The sequence below is a fragment of the Syngnathus acus genome, chromosome 13 (assembly GCF_901709675.1).
Source record: "Syngnathus acus chromosome 13, fSynAcu1.2, whole genome shotgun sequence".
Taxonomy (NCBI): Eukaryota; Metazoa; Chordata; class Actinopteri; order Syngnathiformes; family Syngnathidae; genus Syngnathus; species Syngnathus acus.
The window spans coordinates 701,703-727,623 of record NC_051098.1 but is presented as its reverse complement, the minus strand read 5'-3'; the positions used below and the strand labels follow the sequence as shown (position 1 = coordinate 727,623).

The 25,921-nt window shown below is 44.9% G+C and overlaps 1 protein-coding gene across 13 annotated transcripts in view; it reads right to left on the bottom strand.

The window, feature by feature from the left end:
• brip1 (BRCA1 interacting protein C-terminal helicase 1) overlaps positions 1-25,921 on the bottom strand; it is a 194,776-nt gene that overhangs the window by 126,734 nt on the left and 42,121 nt on the right. For 9 of the 13 annotated variants that reach the window (XM_037268389.1, XM_037268386.1, XM_037268377.1 and 6 more), the window contains 4 exons: positions 13,535-13,801; positions 12,077-12,298; positions 11,699-11,898; positions 11,461-11,593 (listed from right to left, as the gene is read on the bottom strand). The exons of 1 other annotated variant lie outside the window; for it this stretch is intronic. In XM_037268389.1, coding sequence (XP_037124284.1) covers positions 11,461-11,593; positions 11,699-11,898; positions 12,077-12,298; positions 13,535-13,801 — 822 coding nt within the window. Of the gene's footprint in view, positions 1-11,460; positions 11,594-11,698; positions 11,899-12,076; positions 12,299-13,534; positions 13,802-25,921 lie in introns of those variants that run through there. 3 more of the 13 variants (XM_037268381.1, XM_037268384.1, XM_037268385.1) reach the window with 2 other exon arrangements.

Here is a 25,921-nt window from a genome sequence, read left to right as displayed (position 1 = left end):
CGCTACTACTTTTTCAAGAAGTTTAGCTATGAATGGGAGGTTTGAAACTGGCCTATAATTACTGAGACAGTCCGGGTCAAGATTTGGTCGCTTAAGTAACGGTTTAATAATAGCGGTTTTAAAGGCTGTTCTGCCCTTTGTAATAAGTTCAAGTAGAAACGCATGTTTACATGTAGTGCTTTACCTCCCTCTAATGGTTGCAGTGGGAAGTTGTTTTTGAGAGCAAACACAGGACGGCAGCAAGCAATGTCGACTCGTGTGCAGGTGTTAAGAACTGATGTTTAAACCTTTTATGTTGTGCCTTGGACAAGATTTGTCCGTGAGTATTATTCGAATTTTGAAAGACTATTTTATTTGGGTTATATGTGATGTTTAATGCAAACCTATTCACTGTAAATGTGATGTAGCTTGTATGTGTTTAGCTAACGCACAATTTTACTTGTATTTTCTCCTAGTTTTACGACGGTCTTAAGAGGGCAATGGTTTGAGGCCATTCTACCAATAAATCAGCGAAAAGAAACCAAGTTTGATTATTTGGAGCGTCGTTAACTCGCTGTCTAGCTGGTGAAAAACTAGATGCTTCAGAGTGAGGACAGCACAAAGGCTGTTGGCACTATCCCAGAGGAGACAGACAGATTAATTATATTTAAGACGGACGGTCCTAAAATTTGAAATAATTCTTTAAATAGTTTGGCTGGAGGCGTGTCGAGTAAACATGTTGTTTGTTTAGCCGCACTAACCAATTGTGTAAGCCTTTCAAGGGACACGCTTTTAAAATTTGAGAGGGTTATTGCATGATCGTCAGCGCCGGTAATCGGTGGTCTCGACTGAGCGATTGGAATGGTCATCTTGATCTCATCCCTAATTGATTCAATCTTTCGAGCGAAACATTTTATGAACTCCTCAGCAGAGTGGAAGGAGCTATCGAGGGTCGGCTGGCGTAGTGTTAGCTTTGCCACTGTATCAAATAGGTATTTAGGATTGGTTTTATTGAGATTAATGACTTGCAAAAAATAACGAGTTTTTGCTAAGATAAGCGCATCTTTATATTTCAAGAGGCTGCCATGCCATGCCTGATGGAAAACCTCAAGTTTGGTTGAACGCCATCTGCGCTCATGCTTTCTACATAATTGCTTAAGCGTACGTGTTTCATCTGTGAATCACGGAGTAGGCAATCTACGGCGAGTTTTCAGACGTAGCGGCGCCACAGAGTCGATGGCATTTAACAATGTCGCATTGAATTCATTTGTAAGATTATCAATAGAGCCGATATACGCGGGAAATATGGCAGTTGCCGGCGACAGTAACTCAGATAGCGCAGTTGGAGTCATGGAGTTAATATTACGGCTGCTATAATTCTGATTTTGGCATTGACAAAGAACTAAAATTTCAAATTTTATTAAGTAATGATCAGACAAAACAGTAGTGTATGGCAGTACTGTTACATTTGAGGTTGCAAGTCCTCAGGATGATACCAGATCTAAGGTACTTCCATTCTTATGCGTTGCTGCCTGTATGGCTTGCGTAAAACCAAACGTATCAGTTAAAGTCTGAAACACAGAAGTAAGTGGCTCTGACGGTAAATTCATGTGGATATTGAAATCGCCCATGATTATTATATTATCCGCATTTGTCACTAGATCAGCCACGAATTCTGAAGATTCATCCAGGAAGCCAGAGTAAGCCCCGGGTGGACGGTAAATAACAGCAAGATAAAATGACGGTAAAGCGGTGGATCGGACAGTGAGAACTTTAAATGTTTTAAATACGTTAATCGAACGAGGCCTAAATCTAAGATCGGAATTTGAGATGAGGGCGACACTCCCACACTTTTTTTTGAGGACGCGCCACATGTGAACTCACAGAATTTGGAGGTGAGGCTTCATTAAGCTGCAACAGTTCATTAGGTTTTAACCAGGTCTCGCAAAGACCAAAAACGTTTAGATTATGTTCTGTGATGAGGTCATTAACGAGAACTGCTTTCGTATGAAGCGATCTAATATTCATAAAACAGAGTTTAAGTGTAATCGGTCGATCAGGGTTCGTATCTATCGAAGTATTTTTAAATGAAATGCTAGTAAGATTGTGTTCTCTAGGCCTGACATCACCTCTCAAATGTTTATTAGCGCGGTGGGACGATACGACCGTGGGAATTTGATAGTAAATATTTGTTACACATGTAATATTATCTGAAACAAGCACCGTTTCATCAGCGATACCGGTCGGGTTGGAGTGATTGGATTTGTCTACTACCTCAGTAGAAAGTGTTTTCACGTGTACTGTAGCACTATTCAAACTGTGACGCTCTAGTCGCACAAGGAGCTATGCGCATGCTGGAAGTCTAGCCTAGCGCTAATTAACTTTAACTTAACAGACTCCAAACCCATCCTAACAGGTGGTCTAATCACCTGTGCCTGCTCTAAAGTGACCTGTCATGAGTGGCTCAAACAGTAATCTATATTCCTAGAAAGAGTGAAGGCGCCTTCACGGTTAGGATGAAGGCCGTCCTTCCTCAGCAGGTCGGGGCGGCCCCAGAAGGAGGACCAGTTATCTATAAAATACAGTCCCTGCTTTTTACAGAACCCAGCCATCCATCGATTAAGGGAGACTAATTTACTAAACCTCTCATCAGTGCCTCTCCCAGGCAGGGGGTCAGAGACAAATACTCGATGCCGACTCATCTTTCTGGCGAGATCACAAGTCCTCGCTATGTTTTTCTTTGTGATCTCTGATTGCCTCATCCTAACATCATTGGCGCCGACGTGTATCACTATGTCCGAGTAGCTAGTGTTGTTGGAACTACGCTGTTGACTAGGCCTATTGCAAGTCAGCTCCCTAAGATTAGCTTCTATGTCGGGTGCTCTGCCCCCAGGAATACACATTACCGTGGCTGGATTTTTAAGCGTAATATTTCGGGTAATGGAGTCACCTATGACCAAAGTGCGAGGGCCAGTAGACCAAGATGACTTTGGACGGCTATGCGTCTTACCTGGCTCATCGCGATTAGCAAGCCGCTTGGGGCTAATGCTAACTGGGCTAGCGAGCTGACTACAGTCCACGTCTGTGTCCGCCACATCTACTGTTATCGCACTATTCTGCTCTAGCTGGCGGACTAGCAGGGACAACCTCTCTAAGAGAAGGGTGCAGTTGGTGCACAAAGCCGTACAAACCTCTTGATCCACAGCCATACTTTATGTGTCCGATGATTGACGGTAGGCAAACGGCCATGAAGCCTCCGCTGAGAGCCGAACAGTGACGTGGTCGAAATGGCAGGGATTGACGATCCGCGACTTTCAACAAAAGTAAACTCCCAAAAGTGGAGTAAAAAACGTAAAAAGCAAGGAAAAACTCAAACCCAGTCACCAGATTAGACCACGCACCTTTTTGTTCCCTGTAAACTCCTCCCCCACCGTCTGTTGTCTTCCGGGTTAGAGCAACGCTGGCGTCAGATTTGTTGACTGCCGCTTCTGTCCCGGACCGTGTCCGTTACTTGTTTTTCGTTTTCCCGTTTTCAGTGCACCCGTCTCTTCTTTTATTTTTCTCGTGTTGTCTTCCGTCCACCTCGCATTCCCGCAGCTCCGCTCTCACCTATCTTTTTCCTCTCCCTCGGACTACCAGCTACGTTAGCCAGCTAGCCAACAGCCAACTGGCCAAAACCACCACCTCCTGCCTCCCGACTCTGAGCCTGTGGCCGCCTGCTGTGGACTCGACGGCAGCTCTGGCCCGGCTCTCTGGCCTTCCGTCCGGCGTTCTTGGGCGACGGGCTCCACTCCCTGCGGGCTCGCCAACCGTGGCTCTGCTGTGTGCCGCCGTGGTGCGTTGGGGCCTGCCGTTCGAGCGGGTGCAGTCGAGGTCGACCGGCATCACCACCTGGTCCACTGCTGCTTCCACACGAGGCTGGGATCCTTCGCCGTCGCCGCTACATCTGGACCGGCACTTCCCCGATGGCTCACCCATCTCTTCTTTTTGGACTACCAACCCCCCGTCACCCCCACCTCCCGTACTGCCAACCTCAACAATCTCCGCTCCCGCACTGCTGACCGATGTCCTGTTATTAACTATATCCTATTGTCCTCCCCCCCCCACCCCCATACGTCCCCACCCTTTTTGTTCCCTGTAAAGCGTCTTTGGGTCATTGAAAAGCGCTATATAAATTGAATGAATTATTATTATTATTATTATTATTAATGGGAAATGTGACTGCATCTCAACCAAAACCCCGAGTTTTCTGACCCGACACGTGGTTTCATGAGGCGACGAGTGAGTGAATCCTAGTGGAGTAAAAAACGTAAAAAGCAAGGAAAAACTAGAAAAGAATATACAAATGTAGGAATGTAGATCGTCTCTCTAGTAACGCTGCGGCGCTCTACGTGACGCTCTACGTGGCAAACCAGAACCGGAAATTCTTGCTGCCAAATCCGCTCACTTCTCATCCCTCATTAACGGTACTAACCGGAATCCCTGCATCCTGTTCTCCACCGTCAACAAATTGCTCCAGCCACCGGCCATCGACCCACCCTCCTCAACCACCCTCTGGAACTCTTTCCTTCTCAGCTTTAACAACAAAATCGCACCCCACTTCACTCCGGTGAACATCCAGGGATCGGACATTGAGGTAGTGTAGAACTACAAATTCCTGGGTGTTCGCCTTAACAACAAACTGGACTGGACTGATCACACCCACGCCCTGTACAAGAAGGGCCGGAGTCGCCTCCGCCTGCTGAGGAGACTGAGGTCCTTCGGTGTGTGCAGGGTTCTCCTCAGGACCTTTTATGACTCTGTGGTGGCTTCAGCCATCCTCTACGCTGTGGTCTGCTGGGGTGGGGGCAGTACGGACCGGGACAGGGGGAGACTAAATAAGATGGTCAGGAGAGTGAGCTCTGTCCTGGGCTGTCCCCTGGACTCCATTGAGGTTGTGGGTGAGAGGAGCACGTTAATTAAGCTGAAATCCATCATGGACAACACCTCTCACCCCCTACATGACATTGTGCGGTCCCTGAGCAGCTCCTTTAGCAGAATACTATTACACCCACGGTGTAGGAAGGAAAGATTCCGCAGGTCCTTCATTCCCACTGCTGTCAGACTCTACAACATGCGTGGCACCTGATCATGTGTTTCGTCTACCGCTACTAGTGGCACTTGTCTTTGTCCTTGTCTGTTATTTATCCATTTTTACATTTGGCACTTGTCTCTTGTATTCTTGCACTCTTGTACACTGCTGTGACAAGTAAATTTCCCCGCTGTGGGATGAATAAAGTTCTATCATCATCATCATCATCAAATCAACAGTTTTCTGACCGTCACCATCAGTAACTCCTCCTCCCCCACCTCTCCTGCCCCCCCCCTTCCTGACTTCTCACCCTTCCCCTCTCTCACTGCCTTCTCTCTTGTCGACGCCTCCCACATCCTGGACATCATCACCGCATCCAAGACAAACACCTGCACTCTCGACCCCCTTCCAACGACCCTAAGGCCTGCCTCCCTGTCCTCCTCCCTCACCTCACCACCCTTTTTAATCGGTCTCTATCCCTCGACCACTTTCCTACTGTCTATATATTTGACGCCATCCTCAAAAAGCTCACCCTGGACCCAGTCAACCTCTCCAACTACCGTCCCATCTCCAACCTTTCGTTCTTCTCTAAAACCCTGGAACGCATCGTCTCCACCCAACTCTACATCCATCTCCAGTCCAACAACCTCTACGAATCCTTCCAGTCTGGAGTCCGCCCACTTCACAGCACCGAAACCGCTCTTGTTAAAGTCACCGATGATCTCCTAATTTCCGCAGGCTCCGGTGCCCGCAACATCCTGCGATTACTCGACCTTTGACACTGTGAACCACTCCATCCTTCTCCAAAAGCTGCGCCAACTAGATCACCAAATGATTCCCGAGGGCGGCACCGCTGCTGCTCACTGCTCACCTCTCCCCCAGGGGATGGATCAAAATCACACGGGGATGGGTTAAATGCAGAGGACAAATTTCACCACACCCAGATGTGTGTGTGACGATCAATGGGACTTTAACTTTAACTTTTTAACTAGGTGTTGAGGGCACTGCACTCGACTGCCTCACCTCCTATCTCACCAACAGGCAACAGTTTGTCTCTCTCTCCGGCCACACATCCATCTTCTCTCCAGTCACACACGGGGGTCCCTCAAGGCTCAGTTCTCGGCCCCCTCCTATTCAACGGCTACCTCTTCCCCCTGGGCTATGTCATCCGCAAACTCAACCTGGACTTCCACTGTTACGCTGATGACACCCAGATCTACATACGCACCACACCTACCCGAAAGCCTCCCCTCACCCACCTTGAACCCTGCATCTCTACAATAAAAACTTGGCTGACCCACAACTTCCTCAAACTCAACAGTGACAAAACAGAACTCCTCCTCATAAGGCACTAAATCCACCCTCAATAAAACAGGACCCATCTTACTCACCATCGACTCCTTGACCATCAGTCCATCCTCTCTGGCACGCAACCTCTGCGTTATCCTGGAGCCCAACGTCTCCTTTCACCATGTTATCTCCGTTGTCAAGACCCCCTACTTCCACCTCCAGCGCATCGCCAAAATCCAACACTGCCTCTCTCTCCCTGCCGCTGAATCCCTCATCCATGCCTTTATCTCCTCCCGGCTTGACTATTGCAACTCCCTTCTCACTGGCATCACTGCTCACTCCCTCCATAGACTTCAACTAGTCCACAACTCTGCTGCCCGCCTCCTGACCCATGCAGAGGACAAATTTCACCACACCCAGATGCGTGTGACGATCATTGGGACTTTAAAAAAAAAAAAAAAAAAAGTCAAACTTTGTATTATACATGGGTACAGGCTTTTTTCCAGCATCGACATGCCATTTTTAGGGTGCGCATTATACATGGGGGCGCATTATACATGGAAAAAAACGGTATTATTATGTTGAACACAAAGGCCACAAGACATTGTACACAAAACAGAAAAAACAGTGAGCAGAAAAGAGGAGACTGTGGCACAAGAGTAAATGTCTGAGGAAGATGAGACTGACACAGCAACTACTGGCATTTTCTAAATTGCCAGAATAATGTATTTTCTTGCTCTTGTTCTGCATTAATAAAAGTTCCAAAAATGTTGATTTGGTTAAAAGTGTTATAACTTGCATTAAAACATTAATAAAAATGGTCCAGTTCTGTTCATTTCGGGCTACCAAAACCTGAAGAGTGCCTACCCGAAGGGCTACTAGGGATTTTGAAATTTTGCAAGCCCTGCTTGTATTATTGCATGTTTTGTGGTATTGTAATGTATTATGTTTTGTTTTGTAAAATGCTTTGCTACAGCTACAACTGTTGTGAAAGGACAATATAAAGATTTTGAAATGTTGCGAGCCCTGCACTGTACTCCATCAGTTTAACTTGCATACATCCAGATAACCGACATTTATAAGCAAAAACTAATATTCTGCGTGTATGTTCTCGGTATGTTCTCTGTATGTTAGACGACAATAGCAGTAAACATGTTGTTCACAGTCAGCAGAACGTTCTAGAGAAAAAACACACAGGAATTTCAGGACCAGGGACGTGGGATGTGCTGTTTTGGCTACGTGTGTGCTGGAGGCCACAGCCCAGATGGATGGAGAAGCAGGAGGCGGGGAACGATGAATGAACTAGAAGTCTACATTTTTTATCAGCCTTAGCGTGCACACCGCTTGTGCCTTACGTTCTGTCCCGTAACCTTCGCTCGCAAAATGCTAGTCTTCAGGGATAAGAACGGCAAATGAAAAAAACCACTGAAAAGTAGCCGGGGTCTGGGGGCCGCATGCCCCACTGGGGCGGGCAAAGGCCTCCCAGTGGGGGAGGGGGGGCACAGGTTCCCCCAATGGGGGCCGCGGGGGGCCAGGGGACACAGGCCCTTATTGGGGGCCACAGGGCCCACAGGCCCCCATTGGGAGCCGCAGGGGGCCAGGGGCAACGCCCCGGAGGTGGCTCAGGGGGCAAAGCTCCCTGAAAACTCTTGGATTTTGGCAGTATAGCAACCCCAAAACCATTAATTTCATCACTCAATTTCAACAGTTTTGTTAAAAAAATATTCTTGCTTGGTGGGCTACCAAGGTGAATATAATACATCAAAATGGCACAATCAATTCTGGAGTTTTTCCTTTTGATGAAAACTGTTAATTTTTTGCAACATCTATCTATCTATCTATCTATCTATCTATCTATCTATCTATCTATCTATCTATCTGAAGATTTACCGTATTTTTCGGACTAAAAGACACTCCAGAATATACGTTGCATTAGCCATAAAAACCACAATAAAGTGAAAAAAAACATATATAAGTCGCTCCGGAGTATAAATCGCATTTTGGGGGAAATTTATTCGACAGAATCCAACACCAGGAACAGACATGAACGAGCAACAACAGGCTAAACGACAGGTATGCTAACGTGACAAACACAAACGAAGAGCTGAGAACGGGCCTGACGTAACATTCAGAGTTATTCAAATAACTATTACAGAAATAACACGTTTATAAAAGCATCTGTGTCACTCCAATTCATTAAATCCATCGATCGTCCTTTATGTAAGCAATGCCGCGTATGCGCCGCGCCGCTGACGTCGGACTCGTCGTGAGTTGCAGTTCTAAATATTCCACAGACCCATATAACGATATATAAAGTATATATCAAATAACTATCATATATACAACAATATTATCAAACCATCTGTGTCACTCCAAATCATTAAATCCATCGATCAAATTCCTCATCCTTTGTCAACAACGCCGCGCGTGCGCCGCTGACGTAAACCTCGTTGTTATTCCACAGATCTACTATATAACTATATTGTAGCGTTAACAAAGTACCAGGTTTGTTTATTTAACAAAACAAGAGTTCAACGAGCCAACAACTACTGAACTGTAACGATAAAAACATATACAAGTTGCCACACGGCCCCAAGCACCGGCGTCAACTTCCAGGCGTGTGGCGGTGTGGACTTCCATCCCTGGAGGTGGCACTTCCAGCCGCGGAGGTGGCTGGGACCTCCGTAGAGTAGGACCGGGCGTGCGTAGGAGCAGTGTCCGACCCCCATCCACCGTCCCCGGACAGCCAGTTGCCGAGCGCCGGCCCCCGACTTCCAGCCACGGAGGTGGAAGAGAGCTCCGTAGAATAGGACCGGGAGTGCGTAAAAGCCATGTCCGAGCCCCATCCACCGTCCCCGGGGAGCCACCCGGCCGAGCGCCGGCCCCCGACTTCCATCCACGGAGGTGAAAGAGAGCTCCGTAGAGTAGGACCGGGCGTGCGTAAAAGCCATAATAGTTTTTCAAACCTTCTGTGTCACTCCAAATCATTAAATCCTTCAAACTCTTCGTCCTCCGTGTCACTTACAAACAAAGCCGCTAATGATGCCGGTAGTACGTGGGGCCCTTTGTCATCCCGTGACCAATCTTTGTCCTTTATGTAAACAACCGCCGCGCCGCTGACGTCACTTGCAGTTCAAAGGATTACTGTAACCCTTGCTACATCGCGGTTCGTTTATCGCGGTTTCACTTTTATTTTTTTAATTTTGAAAATTTGTGAAAAAATTCACATGTAAGTCGCTCCTCAGTATAAGTCGACCCCCCACCCAAACTATGAAAAAAAACGTGAATTATAGTCTGAAAAATACGGTATGCTTTAATGATATCATGACAATAGCCTAACATTAGCTTACATGTAACATGTTACCCACATGCTTGTAAAAGTAAAAACGCACGTGTTTTTTTGTTTTGATGTGCTCCTTAATGTTCGAAGCGCTGCAACCTCCATAGCTTAGTGGCCTAGTGGTAGAGTGTCCGCCCTGAGACTGGAAGGTTGTGGGTTCAAACCCCGGCCGGGTCATACCAAAGACTATAAAAATGGGACCCATTGCCTCCCTGCTTGGCACTCAGCATTAAGGGTTGGAATTGGGGGGTTAGATCACCAAATGATTCCCGAGCGCAGCACAGCTGCTGCTCACTGCTCCCCTCTCCCCCTGGGGATGGATCAAAATCACACGGGGATGGGTTAAATGCAGAGGACAAATTTGACCACACCCAGATGTGTGTGTGACGATCATTGGGACTTTAACTTAACTTTAACTTTATCACATCTTGACAAAGAATGCACAAAACCTTCCCCGGGACATCTAATTTACGGATATGTTCCGACAGGCAGGTGGTTACAGACTGTGTTCTGAGTTGTAAGATGACGCTGCTCTCGTGCCATGCCCATCTGAAGCAGTTCCTGATCCCGTTCGACTTGTCTATTTCCCTGGCACGATCCTCGTCTTTCTTCCCTAAAACTTTCGCCATGCTGGCTAAAACTTTTGCTCATTAGGCAAATGAGTAGGCAAGTGATGTGACGAAAGTAGCGCCAAAATGCTGCCGAAAATAAGGTGGCTGTTGTCGCAATACTGCTGCCAGCCGCTCCCCCACATATAAAAAACATTTTCTCAACGGATCTACACAATTCACGAAAATGATACTCCCGACGGAAAAAAACAAGGAAATCCGTGGATCCGCGGAAGATTCTCATCCCTGAGTCTTGTAGTGACCCCGAGGGCCAAAAAGACGTCCGCAGGGTCTATCGCATTTTCTAATTGGGCTCCAGAGCTTTGGAATGCCCTACCGGTAGATATTAGAACTGCTACCTCAATAGAAACATTTAAGACACGACTACAGACACATTTTTAAGCTATGGCCTTTAATTAACCTATGTTGGCCGATTCGGCTGGAGTTTGTGTTCTCTGTCCTGCCCCACCCCCCCTTAGGTTAGGTGACACCCAAACGGAAAATGGCTGTTGGGATTTCTTGTCGACCAATTGGGATCAGGACAATTGAGGGCACCTTCCTGCAGCTCTTCACTTTGAATATGGACATCCACTTTTTCTTTGGATTTTTCTACATTATGTGTTCTATGTGCCCTCTCTGCATCCATTGCAGCCTGGTCATCCTGGAAGGGGGATCCTCCCATCTGTGGTCTCTTCTCAAGGTTTCTTATTTTCCCCAGTAGGGTTTTTTTGAGTTTTTCCTTGCCCTCCTGGGAGTTTAAGATCAGGGGATGTTGACAATATTTGTCAATTTTTGTACATGTGAAGCCCTTTGAGACTTGTTTGTCATTTAGGGCTATATAAATAAACTTGACTTGACTTTGATGACCTGAGAAGAATTTTGCATCATTCGATCATATTATTTTCCCTAGCATATCTTTTTCATTACATCTGGTATTTTAGTTTTTTTTTTTTAAATTAGCAACTGCTATAGTTATTATTCCAACTATTATTACAATTTGCAGTTATTTTTTTCAATGTCCCCTCCGTATCATCATCTATAATGATATATGTGAAACGACACCTAGGACACGGTCACAATCACAGATTTATGCTTGTTTTATCTGTATACATTTCATTGTTATTGTAAATACTAAAATGTTATGGTTTCTATGTACAATAATAATAGCATACCTTCAGCATCCGGACATTTTCAGGAGTGATACCCAGGGTGTGGAAAATGCTGAGTATCTCATCTCCATTCCAAACTTTAGATGCATCTTCATATTCCATATCAGACATTAGGCTTTGGCTCTGCCAGATCCAGCTATTCAGACATAAATGCCTTACAATAAGAATAATTTAAAAAAAACTGTACACAGATGTAGGCCACGGGACGGCTGGGGGAAAAAAGGGAAAAAATTACACTCACTTGACTAAACTATAGCAAAAATCCCTAAGAGGCTCGTGTTTTAAACGCCGGATGTTGTTGTTGACCATGCTGTCAAGCTCGTCCCTGCACATCAGCAAACTATTATGGTCTAACGTGAAACTGGCACTTTCCCGAGCACAGTCTTCAATATTATGGGCTTCATCCAGAACTAATATGTGGCCTGCAAGATTAATCTCCATCTGGTTGACAAGAAAACAATGGATTAGAGAGAGGAGAAAAATGACTGCTGCTATTACCCGTATTAGCTAGTCAATCGTATGCTGTAGTTTTAATTATATTCTACATGCATTAAACATTGCGTAAGTAATTGCACCATCACAAATTCCTTTTCTATCGAAGATTTCCGAGTTTACTCACATTCTCTCTGATTAGTGGATCTAACAGGTAGTTATAAGGACAGAAGATGATGTCGGAGCCTTTCATGAGTTCACGAGCAGCATAATATGAACATGAGTGAAGCCGTTTGCCCAATGAGACCAGGTCCTCAATGTCCCAGGCTTGGTGAATTCCATGGACCAACTGCAATGTGCTCTGGCTGCCCATTTTCTGCACTGCATGGAAGTAATGGCATGATCGTCCCTAAGATGTAAAAACAATATTGTGATACGGACCAGTAAGACAATTACTTTCTGTGGCAAATATGGTGTCATTAATGATAAAATTAATTAAGTAATTATTTAGTCAATGGCAGTGGAATTCTACTGCCTGCAGTACAATCAACCTTCAATAAGGGCATCCCATTGTTTTTCCTCAAAGTTTAAAGAGCCTTAAACTCATGAAAGACCTCTGTCAGAAGGCTGCTTCAGTAAAAAGGTTTTGAGCTCGTTCTGGAACGTATAGGTTACTAGGTTTTATTTAAGCACACTCATGATACCCAGTGTAGCTTTATGATATGGACATTTATTCTCTAAATCTACATACATGTGTATTACAAATAGTATATCAAGGAAAACTAATTACGATGGAAAGAATAGCAAATAATGAGAATACCAACTGACGAACAAGATAAACAATAAAAGCAACTTAAAATAAAATATCATGTCATGAAATGGTTTTATGGCGATGGCCATGAACTAACTTAAATCCTGTAACCTTCTCAGCTGGCCTGGGAACGCCTTGGGATCCCCCGAGATGAGCTGGGTGAAGTGGCTGGGGAAGAGGGAAGTCTGGGAGTCCCTCCTAAAGCTGCTGCCCCCGCGACCCGAGCCCAGATAAGCGGAAGAAGATGGATGGATGGATGGATGGATGGATGGATGGATGGATGGATGGATGGATGGATGGATGGATGGATGGATGGATGGATGGATGGATGGATGGATGGATGGATGGATGGATGGATGGATGGATGGATAGATAGATGTTTTTGTGATGTCATGTGAGATGGCTTGGTCTTATGTGTGGCATACACTTGCTAGCTCACATGCTATATATCAAAGCTGTCTCCGCTTTCGGATGATGACCAACCCTCTGAGAATTGTAATATCCTGTTCTCGTAAAACACCTACAACAGAGTGCTAAGCGGAATAGTGATTGGCCTTAAATTTATTGGCGAAATGACACTCAACAGTCTGAAAATAAATCCATAAATTCACTGACTCATTGTTCAAAGCATGTGAAAAACGTAATGCCAAAGTAGTACGAAAATGATTATGAGTTGTAAGTCAAATAGGCCAACTGTATCACAGAAGGTAACACTATCACACAACCAAATGAGTGTGCATAAACTGCTACGACAGCAGAGATACACAAAAACTTCAGGTTGTAATGCAAAGCCCGCTTTGTAAAAGAGTGTGATGGATGTTGGTGGTATCTCACATTTTTAGCTTCCATTAGGTCCTTGCAGAGGTCATTCCGGTTGGCGAGAGGTGCCACATCTGGGTTGACACATGTATAATCTCTGCTGGATAATATGGTCATTGGAGCAGTGGAGTATCCAGTACGCTTCATCTCATGAACAATTTGAGTGATTTGTTTATGAGTACGTGTGCCCAAAAAAATCTTAGGGACCTTCCTTTTTCCATCTTTATTCTTTGCACTATCCTTGGCTGATGCACATGGGCACTGGAAGCATGATTCATGGGACTACAAATAGAGAAAAAAATACAAAGTTGGATTAGACAACAGAAAGACAGACTTCATGGGTCCTCACACCGTATATAAAAAACATTGTAAAACTAAAACATGTCAAAAGATTATCATGGCTTGATTGATTGATTGAGTGATTGATTGATTGATTGATTGGTGGATTGATTGATGGATTGGTTGATTGATTGACCGCAGTGATTTTCAACCTTTTTTGGGCCGCGGCACATTTTTTACATTTACAAAATCCTGGGGCACACCACCAACCAAAATGACACAAAATGACACTAACACAGTAATACATATAGTTAATGTGTTTTTTAATGAATTTATACACTCAGTGTGAAAGCTGGGCATGTTTTGATGAACACAAAATGGATATCCTTGCTCAACAGCTCTCAGTCTCTCTATGTTTTTAGTTTTTATCGCAGTCAAGCTTGAGAAGCTCAGCTCACACAGATATGTGGTTGAAAACTGGAGCAATGTCAAAATAGCTTTGTTGGCCAGAATGGGGAATTCCTTGGCAACAGATAACCAAAAATTGTCCAAAGGAAGATCAGCAAATTTTAGCTTTAAACTGCAATCTTGTTTCAGTTCAATGAGTTCCTCTTGCTCCTTTAAAGACATGTCCTTTCCAGCAACAGATGCTGAGCTGTATGGGTCCCTAACCCAGTCAAGGCATTCTGTGAAGGCTGAATGGAAATAAAATGACAACTTCTCCTCAAGAAATTTCAAATGTGTGCCAATTACCTCGCACATTGCAGCAGTGTTACCATCATGCAGTTTCATGGTGAGTGGGAACATCTCAAGGCTGCCACGCTGCACATCTTGTTGCCAGAGCTGCAACTTTAAACGGAATCTGTTCATTTTATCAGTGCTTGTAAGCAGATTTTCATTTCTGCCTTGTATCCGTGTGTTAAGTTCATTCAGATGATGTAATATATATCAGCCAGGTATGCCAACTTTGCACACCAATCATCACTTGCAAGCAGCTTTCAGTAATCGGACCTCTCGTTTGTCAGAAAAACCTTAAGTTCCTCTCGCAGCTCATACACTCGGGCCAGCACTTTGCCGCGCAACAGCCACCGGACCTCCATGTGGAGCAATAAGACTTAATGTTCCGCTCTCATTCCCTCACACAAAGACGCAAATAAGCGACATTTCAAAGGTCGCAGCTTCACAAAGTTCACTATGCGCACAACATCATCCAACACAGGAGCTAGATCTGCTGGTACGGTCTTTGCCATGAGGGCCTCACGGTGCAAAAAAACAGTGTGTAACAGTAACATCTGGGGTTTATTTCTTTGACCCTACTTACGAAGCCTTTGCGCATCAAAGACCATGGCTGCTGCCCCATCAGTGCAGACACCTGTGCAGTTTTCCTACGTAAGTCCGCTTTTGTAAAGATATTCCGACGTGACCCGAAATACTTCCTCTCCTGTTGAGGCAGTGCCTTGCAAAATAGGAAGTTTTCTCTAATGGCTTCTCCATCCACAAAACACACGTTGGCCAAGAGCTGACAATGTCCACCAATATCCATCGACTCATCAAGTTGCAAGGCACATTTCTTACTGATGCGCATTTTTTCTAAAACAACAGTTTCGATAACCGCAGACATTTCATCAATACGACGGGCAATTGTGTTACCTGAGAGAGGCCCTTTAGCTATCTCTTTGGCTGCGTCAGAACATCTCATTTACAATGGCTTTACAAGCTGGCAGTATTAATGTTTCTGCCACAGTGTGCGACTTTTTTGATTTAACTACGAGATCACCGACATGGTAGCTAGCTTTGAGGGCTCTCTCATTTACCTTTGTGGTTTTTCTCAAAAAAATTGCCTGTTTCTCATTGTTTGTACGTAAGCGTACAAAATAGCCCGTCAGCTTGTTTTGAACGGAAGGGTGTGTTAGGGTTTACAGATTATCTTCATCGTATGATTATGTTGGAATGTAACCTGTAATAATTTACCTAGCTTGTCCTGTCTTAACAAAAGTAGTAGAACAAAGTGCTAAGATCTTTTGAACTGATTGACTAGCTGCAGAGGAGGCAATCAAAGTTGCTTTGTTTACACAACGTCGTAAAAGACCCCCTGCTATGCTTTTGTCAGCAGGCCAGGGGCTTCAACCCCATCCTGTCCACCCACACCCCCACTCTCAACCCCACTCTGTTTCTCTCAATAAAAATGCTCCTGCATGAGGCCAGAGTCAGATCTCATTCGACCATCGCTGTAAGCACAGCGACGAATGGACTCTCCACCTGCAGGTGTCTAAAAAGACTTACTGGTCTCCTGTGTGGTTCTTGCAAAATAAGTTAGAGTGAGCACCACCCTAACATTTTGGTGCCGAAACCCGGGATCCTCATACCCGCCATCTGGCTGACGGAGCAGAACGTGCTGCATTGTCGACAAGCCAGCGTCCTTTAGGAGGACCTGGAAAAGAAAGTCCTGGGAAGAGAATTTCTTCGCTGGGCCAGCATCTTAGGTCTGCCTTCGTCTGACAGAGGTGGATTGACGGGATCCGGCAGTGCAACGAACCAGGGGACAGGTAAGTTAAAGCCCTAAAGTTACACGTAAAAAAAATAAAAAATAAATAAATAATTAAAGGTGCACGGGAGATAGCTTGGGTTCAAGTCCCAGGGGAAGAAACAGGCTAAGAAAAGCAGAGCTTCTTTTTCGTTCATCGAAGAAGTGCGTAGATTCTTCTTTGTCTGTTTTTCCAAGCTGAGGGATCGGGCTTGGGTTAGAGTCCCAGTGGAAGGAACGTGCTGAGAAACACGGAGCTTCTTTTTTGTTAATCAAAGAAGAGTGAAGATTTTTCTTTGTACGTTTTTCCGGCCAAAGAACAGCTTGGGTTCAAGTCCCAGTGGAAGGAACGGGCTAAGAAAAAACTGAGTTTCTTTTTCCTAATTGAAGAAGGGCGTAGATTCTTTTTTTTGTCCGTTTTTCCAAGCTGTTTGGGAGGGTTTTACACCCGTCCTGGATAGGCCTAAAAATAAAGAGCGCTGGAATTTGTGTGGTTTAGAGTGTGACTGGTAGGATAAAATGACTAAATAGCAGTTCTAGCATTGATCCACGGCAATAACACAGGCTAGTAATTTGTTGAAAGGTCAATTTAAACCTGCATTGAGGATCCTCAAAGAAAGAAAAAAATTTGAAAAAAGAAATTGTATAAACCTAAAAAAGAAATACCAAATTAAGATGGGAAATAAGAACGGTAAATCTCTAGCTCTTGAAGAAGATGAGAAGTTCATGGCGAGTAAATTTCTTAATTGTATGCAATACATCTATATAGCAATACTATCCAAGATGGCGGCGCCCCAGTTGGCGGCAGCGGCCGCAACGGGTCTCAGCAATCGACGAGGATTTTCACAAAATATGTCGCCTAGGACACTACAAACAACACAAAGTTTAGTTTATCCATCCAGTAGATTAGTGTATGATCGCCAGCGCCTGCTGGAGGTACGGTCATCGAGTGTTTTCGGACTCGTAGCCACAACTACCCTAGTCTGTTTGCGTAGCCTCGGAGTGCTTAGGGCGCTAGCCCCAGAAGCTCACGACGCAGCGGGCTCGCCGGGCAGCACACGCCGGAGGAGGAGTAAGCGTAGGCGGTGTGACCGGCGGCGAAAGCGCGGCTGTCGAGGTGGGCTAACGGCTAAGCTTAGAGCTAACCCCTACAAACCGCCGCTTCCATCCATCTTCTTCACAAACGTCCGCTCACTGGATAATAAAATGGACCATCTAAAACTGGAACTCTCTTCATAGAGGGAAGTTAGAAACTGCTGCGCTCTCATCCTGACGGAGACATGGCTGAACTCATCAATGCCGGACAACGCCGTTAGCCTGGAGGGGCTCGCTACATTCCGCGCCGACAGAAACAGCGAGCTAAGCGGTAAATCCCGAGGAGGTGGGCTGTGTGTCTACATCAACAACAACTGGTGCAAAAATGCTAGATCTGTCGCCAGCTTCTGCTCTTCGGACATCGAGCTTTTGACTGTTAACTGCAGACCCTTCTACCTGCCCAGAGAGTTTACTGTTGTTAGCATCACGGCTGTGTACGTGCCTCCTAGCGCTAACACTAAAGAGGCCATGAGGGTTCTCTATCGGACAATCAGTGAGCTGCAATCCACGCACACAGAGGGGGTTTTCATCATTGCTGGGGACTTCAACCAGGCTAGCATGAAGACTATTCTCCCTCATTTTTACCAACACGTGGATTTTCCAACTCGGGGAGAGAACACTCTGGACTTGGTTTACACAAATATAAAGGATGCATTCAGAGCAGCCCCCCGCCCCCACCTCGGCTCTTCAGACCACCTATCTGTTATGCTAACCCCTGCATACAGGCCCCTGCTGATCAGAGCAAAACCCACAGTGAAGCAGGTGAGGGTGTGGTCTGAGGGGGCCATGGAGGCACTCCAGGACTGCTTTGAGTGCTCTGACTGGGACATGTTCAAATCAGCAGCAACATATGACAATCAGATCGACATTGATGAGTACGCCATGACTGTGTCAGCCTACATCAACAAATGCTCCGAGGACGTCAGCACCACTAAGAACATCATCACCCGAGCCAACCAACGACCCTGGATGACTGAGGATGTACGTCATACGCTACGAGCACGGAACTCAGCCTTCAAGTCTGGCGACAAGTAGGCACTGAGGACAGCGAGAGCCAACTTGAACCGTGCCATCAGGCTAGCGAAGCGAAGCCACAGTCGGAAAATTCAGGATTTTTTCCACGACGCCAATAACACCAGGAGTATGGGGCAAGGCATACGGGCGATCACGGACTACAACTTACCCTCCCCCCCGGTGGGTGAGGTTGATGCTGACTTCCTAAATGGTCTAAATAACTTCTTTGGGCGTTTTGAGGCACTAAACAGCACTCCTGCAGTTAAAACTGTTCCCCACCAGGAAGAGGAGGCCCTCTGCCTTGACTCAGCCGACGTGTGGAAGACTCTGAGAAGAGTCAACCCACGTAAGGCCCCAGGCCCCGACAACATACCTGGGCGGGTGTTCAAGGAATGTGCAGGCCAGCTGGCTGGTGTCATCACAGACATTTTTAACATCTCGCTGGACCAAGCCAAAGTGCCAGTGTGCTTCAAGGCTGCCTCCATCATTCCGGTGCCGAAGAAACCTCAATCACCTCATGGAATGACTACAGACCTGTGGCACTGACTCCCATCATGATGAAGTGCTTCGAAAGGCTGCTCAAAGATCACATCGTCTCCAGACTCCCCCCAACATTCGATCCGTTCCAGTTTGCCTCAAGAGGTCAAGAGGGCACAGAAGCGCTTGTACTTCCTGCGGAGGATGAGGAGAGCCCACCTGCCCCCACCCATCATGAGGACGTTCTACCGAAGCACCATAGAGAGCATTCTGACAAGCTGTCTCTCGTGTGGTGTGGAGGTTGCAGCGCCTCCGATTGGAAGAACCTGAGGAGAGTGGTGAGGACAGCAGAGAGGATCATCGGGGCTCCTCTTCCCTCCATTCAGGACTTGTCATCCCAGCGCTGCGTGTCCCGAGCCCGTAATATTATCAGTGACCCATCACACCCCCACCATGGACTGTTCTCCCTAGTGTGACGTCAAATCAAACGCTGCGCGTTCGCTTCTCTTCCGGGGGGGGGGCTAATCGGACGTCAAGCGCTTTGTGTGGCGGGCTCCATCTAGTGTGGAAACTGAGAAGTGCTCAAGCTGTTGTGCGGGCCACATTCAATTATGTTTTCAGAATTTGCTGCGGCCAATAAAAACTGGACCGCGGGCCGCAGTTGGCCCGCGGGCCGTAGTTTGGACACCCCTAATCTAGATGATGATGGTAATGATCTAGATGAAGATTTGTTGGCGCCGCGGTAGTGGCGACACGTTTGCAGCAGCTCCGTCGACTCGTCTGTATATTGTCTCGTTTTATGTTCTTTTTTACTCTTTTTTTCTTTTTCTCAGTACTGTGTTTTCTATTTTTACCGGGCAGAAACATGTTTGCAAAAGCAGTGAGGCTGGCCCTTTTATTTTTTCTATTTTTCTCCTGGTTCATCACTCCAGCATTCACCGAAGCAGGCAGTAAACGCTCCATTGTTTACACCCGTGGTCAGCTGTTAGCCCTCTGTAGCCAAGGGAAGCTAACAGGCTACAAGCCCAATGTTTCCCCCGAGCTGAAGAGGAGGAAAAGAGGACAACGCTCGGGTGTTATGTGCCGGAAAAAGAAACGCCGCTTCAAGCCCACACTCCATTTGCAATAAGATGGATGAGCTAACGGCGCTAGCACGGCACCAACGGGAATACAGGGAATGTAGCATGCTGCTTTTCACGGAGACCTGGCTAACGGAGCAAACACCGGACTCTGCCGTCGCTCTGGACGGATTCAACCTGATAAGGGCAGACAGGACACGAGAGAGCGGTAAGAGGAAAGGAGGGGGGCTTGCTGTGTTTGTGAACGATAGATGGTGCAACCCTGGGCACATCACTATCAAAGAGCAACTCTGCAGCGCGGACATTGAGCTGCTAGCCGTTAGCTTGAGGCCACACTACCTGCCGCGGGAACTCTCGCACATTATCGCGATAACTGCGTATGTCCCCCCAAATGCTAATGCCGACGCAGCCCGCGATGTCCTGCACAGCAGTGTCAGCAGGCTGCAAACACAGCATCCACATGCCCTCCTTCTTATTACCGGGGACTTCAATCATGCCTCTCCTTCATCCACACTTCCAACTTTCAGCCAATATGTCACCTGCAGTACCAGAGGAAATAAAACACTGGACCTTTTTTATGCCAACCTTAAGGCATAAAAGGGCTCCCCCCCTTGGAAGATCTGATCACGATCTGATCCACCTTCTCCCCGTGTATCAGCCTCTGGTGCACAGGCAACCAGCAGTCACCCACACCAGACAGATCTGGTCGGAAGAATCTCTGGAGACTCTTCAGGACTGTTTTGAGACCACGGTGTGGGACGTGTTCTGTGAGGACTACGGGGACGACATCGACGGTCTCACCAGCTGTGTCACAGACTACATTAACTTTTGTGTAGACTCCACCATACCCACCAAAACAGTCAGAGTTTTTGCAAACAGCAAACCTTGGATCACCCCTGAGATCAAAGACCTGCTCAGGGACAAAGGAGGGTCTTTAAATCGGGACACAGGGACCTGCTGAAAACGGTGCAGAGGGACTTGAGGAAGAAGATCAGGGAGGGGAAGAGCAACTACAGGAGGAGGATGGAAGACCAACTGCAGCGGGACGATGTCAGCGGGGTCTGGAGGAGCCTGAACACCATCTCAGGACGTAGCAACTCCAGACCTGCGCTGGACAGGGATCAGGAGTGGGTGAATGACCTGAACCGGTTCTTCAACCGGTTTGAACAACCATCCACTCCTCCCCCCACCCACCCAGCCCTGCTGCAACTTCCCCCGACTGGAGCCTCTTCTGCTCCGAGGACTCTCACCTCAACCCCGCCCCCTGCTACACCCCCTCCAGGACCCCCCAGCCCATTCTCAACTCCACCAAACCCACAAACGCGCATGCGCATGAGGTGAAATCCCGCAAAGGAGGAGGGACAAACAGAGCGATTGGTTTTGCTGGCTTTTTAATGAATGGCGACTGTGACTACGGGGGCCCATTAGGTCCAGAAAAGCTGACAAGACGCTTGCCAAAATGGCAAGGAAGAAATGCACAGCTAAACGAATATATGACGATGAACACAGGACGTTTTTAACAGAGTTAAAGTTGTTTTTTGTTGAACGCTATGGCAAGCCATTCTGCCTGATATGTCGGACGTCATTGGCGCATTTAAAAGCTTCAAATAGTCAGCACCACTTCAGCTCACTTCATGCCAATATCGATAAGGACTTTGCAAAAGGGACTGAATTTCGCAAGCACAAGTTTGGAGACTTTGAAAAGTCAGGCAGAAAAATAGGTACAGTTTTTTCAAAAAAATTACGAAGCACTCAGAGACGGTCACACTTGCATTGTTTCAACTGGCTTGGAACATTGCACGGGCTAAAAAGCCATACAATGAAGTGGAGTTCGTTAAAATATGCCTCAGTGACGTTATTGAAATCTTGTCTCCTGAAAACGACAAACTAAAACGAATGGTCTGTCCCGCCACACATAGTAAGTGAAAAAACTTATGTTTTTGTTTGTGGAATTTGTTGAACTGAGAGTTTGTCTGTGTGAGACAATGCACACAATGTTCATTGTTGAAAATGTGGTCTTTGGTCTGTGGTTTTAGTACTGTAGGAGTCAATTTGTCATTATCATGTTGGTGCGTGACAATGTCACACAATAAATTTGGCTGAGCAGAGGGGGGGGGTGCATGTTTGTGTGCGTGTGTGTGTGGGGGGGGGGTGTTTCATGTGTGCTCATGTGTATGATGTGGCTCTTTGCGATGACACAGTAAAAAATGTGGCTCTTAGTCTCTGACTGGTTGGCCACCCCTGTCCTAGACTGTAGTCTATCTGATTTGCACCGCAAAACAAAAACGATTTTGTAAAAATAGGAAGTGAAAAAAAGCAAGCAATTTGTTTATGGGCAGAAACTGGTCCACACTGCATTAATGCCTAGCCTTGATGAAACAAAATTTGAGAGATGGAAAGAACTTGCTTTCTGGAATTGGATGAAGAACAATTATGAAATAAGCTAAATTTAAAATTTGAGAATAAGGGAGCGATTGAGTTAGTTAAAGTTAAAAAACAACAACAATTAACTATTATATTAATTTACTGACAGTTATTTTGTTGGTTTTTTTTTCTCGATTAGTGGATTGGTTTGTCACCTTGAGAAAGGAAAAATTCCGATACAAATGGGCAGCGATATTGAGCCGTGTTGTTGTCACATGGTGTAGACTAGGGGTGTCCAAACTTTTTGCAAGGAGGGCCAGATTTGATAAAGTGAAGGGGCCCGGGGGCCAATAGTTTTTTCGGACATTTTTTAACTACAAAAATGTCATGCAAATACACACTGTTATAAAACAAATTTCATTGTCACAATTGTCTTTATTTTTCAAATGACAAAATAACCAAATATGAGGCACTCAGGCAGATGTGAACAACTCTAAAAACACAAATTCTGCCTTTCATTCATATCTGAAGAGTCAGATAACATTGAACAAACTGTATGAAATACCTTAAATTTACATGAGTTTAAAATTACTTTTGCCTCATGAACATTTTAAATGGGAGTTATAAGTAATGCAAAGGTGTCTGTTATTATTAAAACTTAAAACTAGTGAATTTTGCTCTTGTCATTTACATTATCTTTCAGAAAATAATACCGTTTTTTTCCGTGTATAATACGCAAAATTTAACTAATTTATTGTCCTAAAATCTGGGGTGCGCATTATACATGGGTACAATTTTTTTTTAATTTTTTTTTTTTAATTTAATTTTTTTTTTTTTTTTTTTTTTTTTTTTAAGAAAATCATGGTACTGGTACGAGTATTGATTTATGTATTGTTCTCTTCTTGTCATGTTGTGAAAGAATGTGGGTTGAATAAATACCGAAAGAACAATAGTGTGTTTGTACTGTGCTCTGGTCATTTCGTCAAAGAAGGGATAATAGTCCTCTTCTCTTCTTGACTGACAATGAATGTGATAGTTTAATACAATCAGCAAATAACAAAATGCGTATTACAGGTAATATTTTATTTCACAACACTTTGCCTTGTTCCTTTCGTCTCTGCTGTTCACTTCAAACACGCTCCATACGAACGCAATGCTCTCGTATCAGACGCTTGCTCGATCACCTGCTCGTTTGCTGTCACAATGTACCCTACACAAATCCGAAACATTTGTTGCGGCTCCGAGTCACGACGAGGGGCAAGTTTTGGTTTCCAAGGGTGTTTTTATTCCTCTTCAACGTCTCTCCCATACAGAGCCGCCTTTTTCACATGTCCGCACGTCACTTTCCTCTCTTTTCATCTGATCGCGGTGGTGCCTTTATGGGCAGTCGGAGAAATCAACGCCAACAAAAAAAAAACATCCAGCCTAGTTAAGACCATACCAAAGACTATAAAAATGGGACCCATTGCCTCCCTGCGTGTGTGACGATCATTGGGACTTTAAAAAAAAAATAAATAAATAAATAAACTAAAAAAAATAAAAATAAAAAAAAAATAAAAAATTGGGTGCGTATTATACATGGGTACAGGCTTTTTTCCAGCATCAACATGCCATTGTTAGGGTGCGTATTATACATGGGGGCGTATTATACACGGAAAAAAACGGTAGTTTGTGTCAGGTCTAGAGGTCCATAACATCAACAGTCTTAAAATGGCCACTTCGTAGCTTGCTTTAGTAATATTTATTTTTGACTCACAGTCCCGTGTGAAGAATCGCTGTTGTGATGCCAGTTCAGCTTGGAGCTGCTTCACTTTATCAGCGCGGTCACTCCCTGTTAGCTGGTCGTTTGTGTTCGCATGTTTAGTCTGATAGTGTCTCTTTAAGTTGAAATCCTTAAACAAGGCAACCGTCTCTTTACAAATTAGACAAACACAATTGCCTTGATTTTCAGTGATGCACAGTAATCCCTCGCTACATCACGGTTTGTTTATCGCGGTTTCACTACATCGCGGATTTTTTTCCCAAATTGAAAAAAATAATTAAAAGTCAAAATAAAACTTCTAAATTGAGGAATTATGGCACAAAACTTGCCCATACGCCAGCAGAAGGCAAGGAGTGCCCACACAATTGCAGTGTACCTGCACTTGTACCTTTTTTTTAAAAAAAAAGGTTATTATAATAAGAGTTCTAAAAACATATTTACAGTGTTGTACCATGTTATAGAAAATTGTTATAATAATAAAAGAGTTCTAAGAACATATTTACAGTATGTACACTTCTACCTTGTTATAAAATAAATGTATAATAATAAAAGTTGTTCTAAAAACATATTTACAGTTTGTGTTAAGAATTCTCCATGTTATTTATGTTATTCAGCCATGCTTTGATTTGAGGTAGGGTGATTTATTTTGAAGGCCGTTTTCAGGCGATACCACTTCCTTTTTTACGTTCTTGTACATATGTCGGTTACAGTGGTACAGGAGTCATTGGCGATGTAAGTGTGTCTCCTAACAAGAGAAATGAATGATCACATGTGTCTAACCTTTAGGACAATGTAGTATTGCTCCAAATGTTCATTTAATTTCCTTTAGAGGTCAGTTTGCGAGTGTTAGCACGATCGCGAATTAGCATCTTTCCGCTAACTCGTTAGCCTGCCCAGTACTTCTTCTTTGCTGCGGGCCAATAAAAACTGGCGGCCCGCGGGCCGTAGTTTGGACACCCCTGGTGTAGACACATGGCTCAACAGGGGGGATGAAAGGGCAGTTCAGTCAGCTTTATACAACATATGGATTTGATTCATATTCAAAACATTTATATTATAAAAATTGTAGAGCTTGTTTAACATGTGCTAAACTCAATCCACAGGGTTATAATGCCTGGTCATAATAGATGCATTCTCAAAATGGATTGAATTGGCTTCAAAATAAACACTGAATGCCTTAACAGTGGCAAAAACATTATGTAAAGAAATAATACTTTGTCAACAACCGCTGTAGATGTTAAAGAATGGAATCAATATCTCTAAAATGAATGTGGATAGTTTGTTTCAGGTGACTATAAGAGTAACTGGTAAAAGAAACAATTGATTGCTAATGGCAAAACAAGCTGCAAAGACAGAAAAAATAATGAATGTCATATGTATGGGTTTACGACCGATTCTTTATGTTGTACCGTTACCATTGACCAAAGATTGTGTGAAATCTGTCACGTCTACTGATTGTGAAAGGTGCGACAGAGTGTTCTATGTATATATAATATCCGTTGAGAGGGAAAAGAAGAAAAAAAAAAGAAAATAAACCATTGCTTTTAGAGAATGTAGTCAACCAAGATTGTATATGTATCGACATGCCAAGATCTGGGAAAAAGCTGGAAAAAACCAAAATGTCTTTAAATTTGAGAGGCGACGATCTGACTGAAATTGATGCAATTGGAGTCCCCAGAGGAGTTCCTGATTATTAAGAATTAATTGACCAAATTGTAGCAGGATGGGAGTCTTCCATTTGCTGGTGGTGTACGATAAACAAAAACATAGACAGGATAAATTACATCCATTACAACGTGCAAAAATTG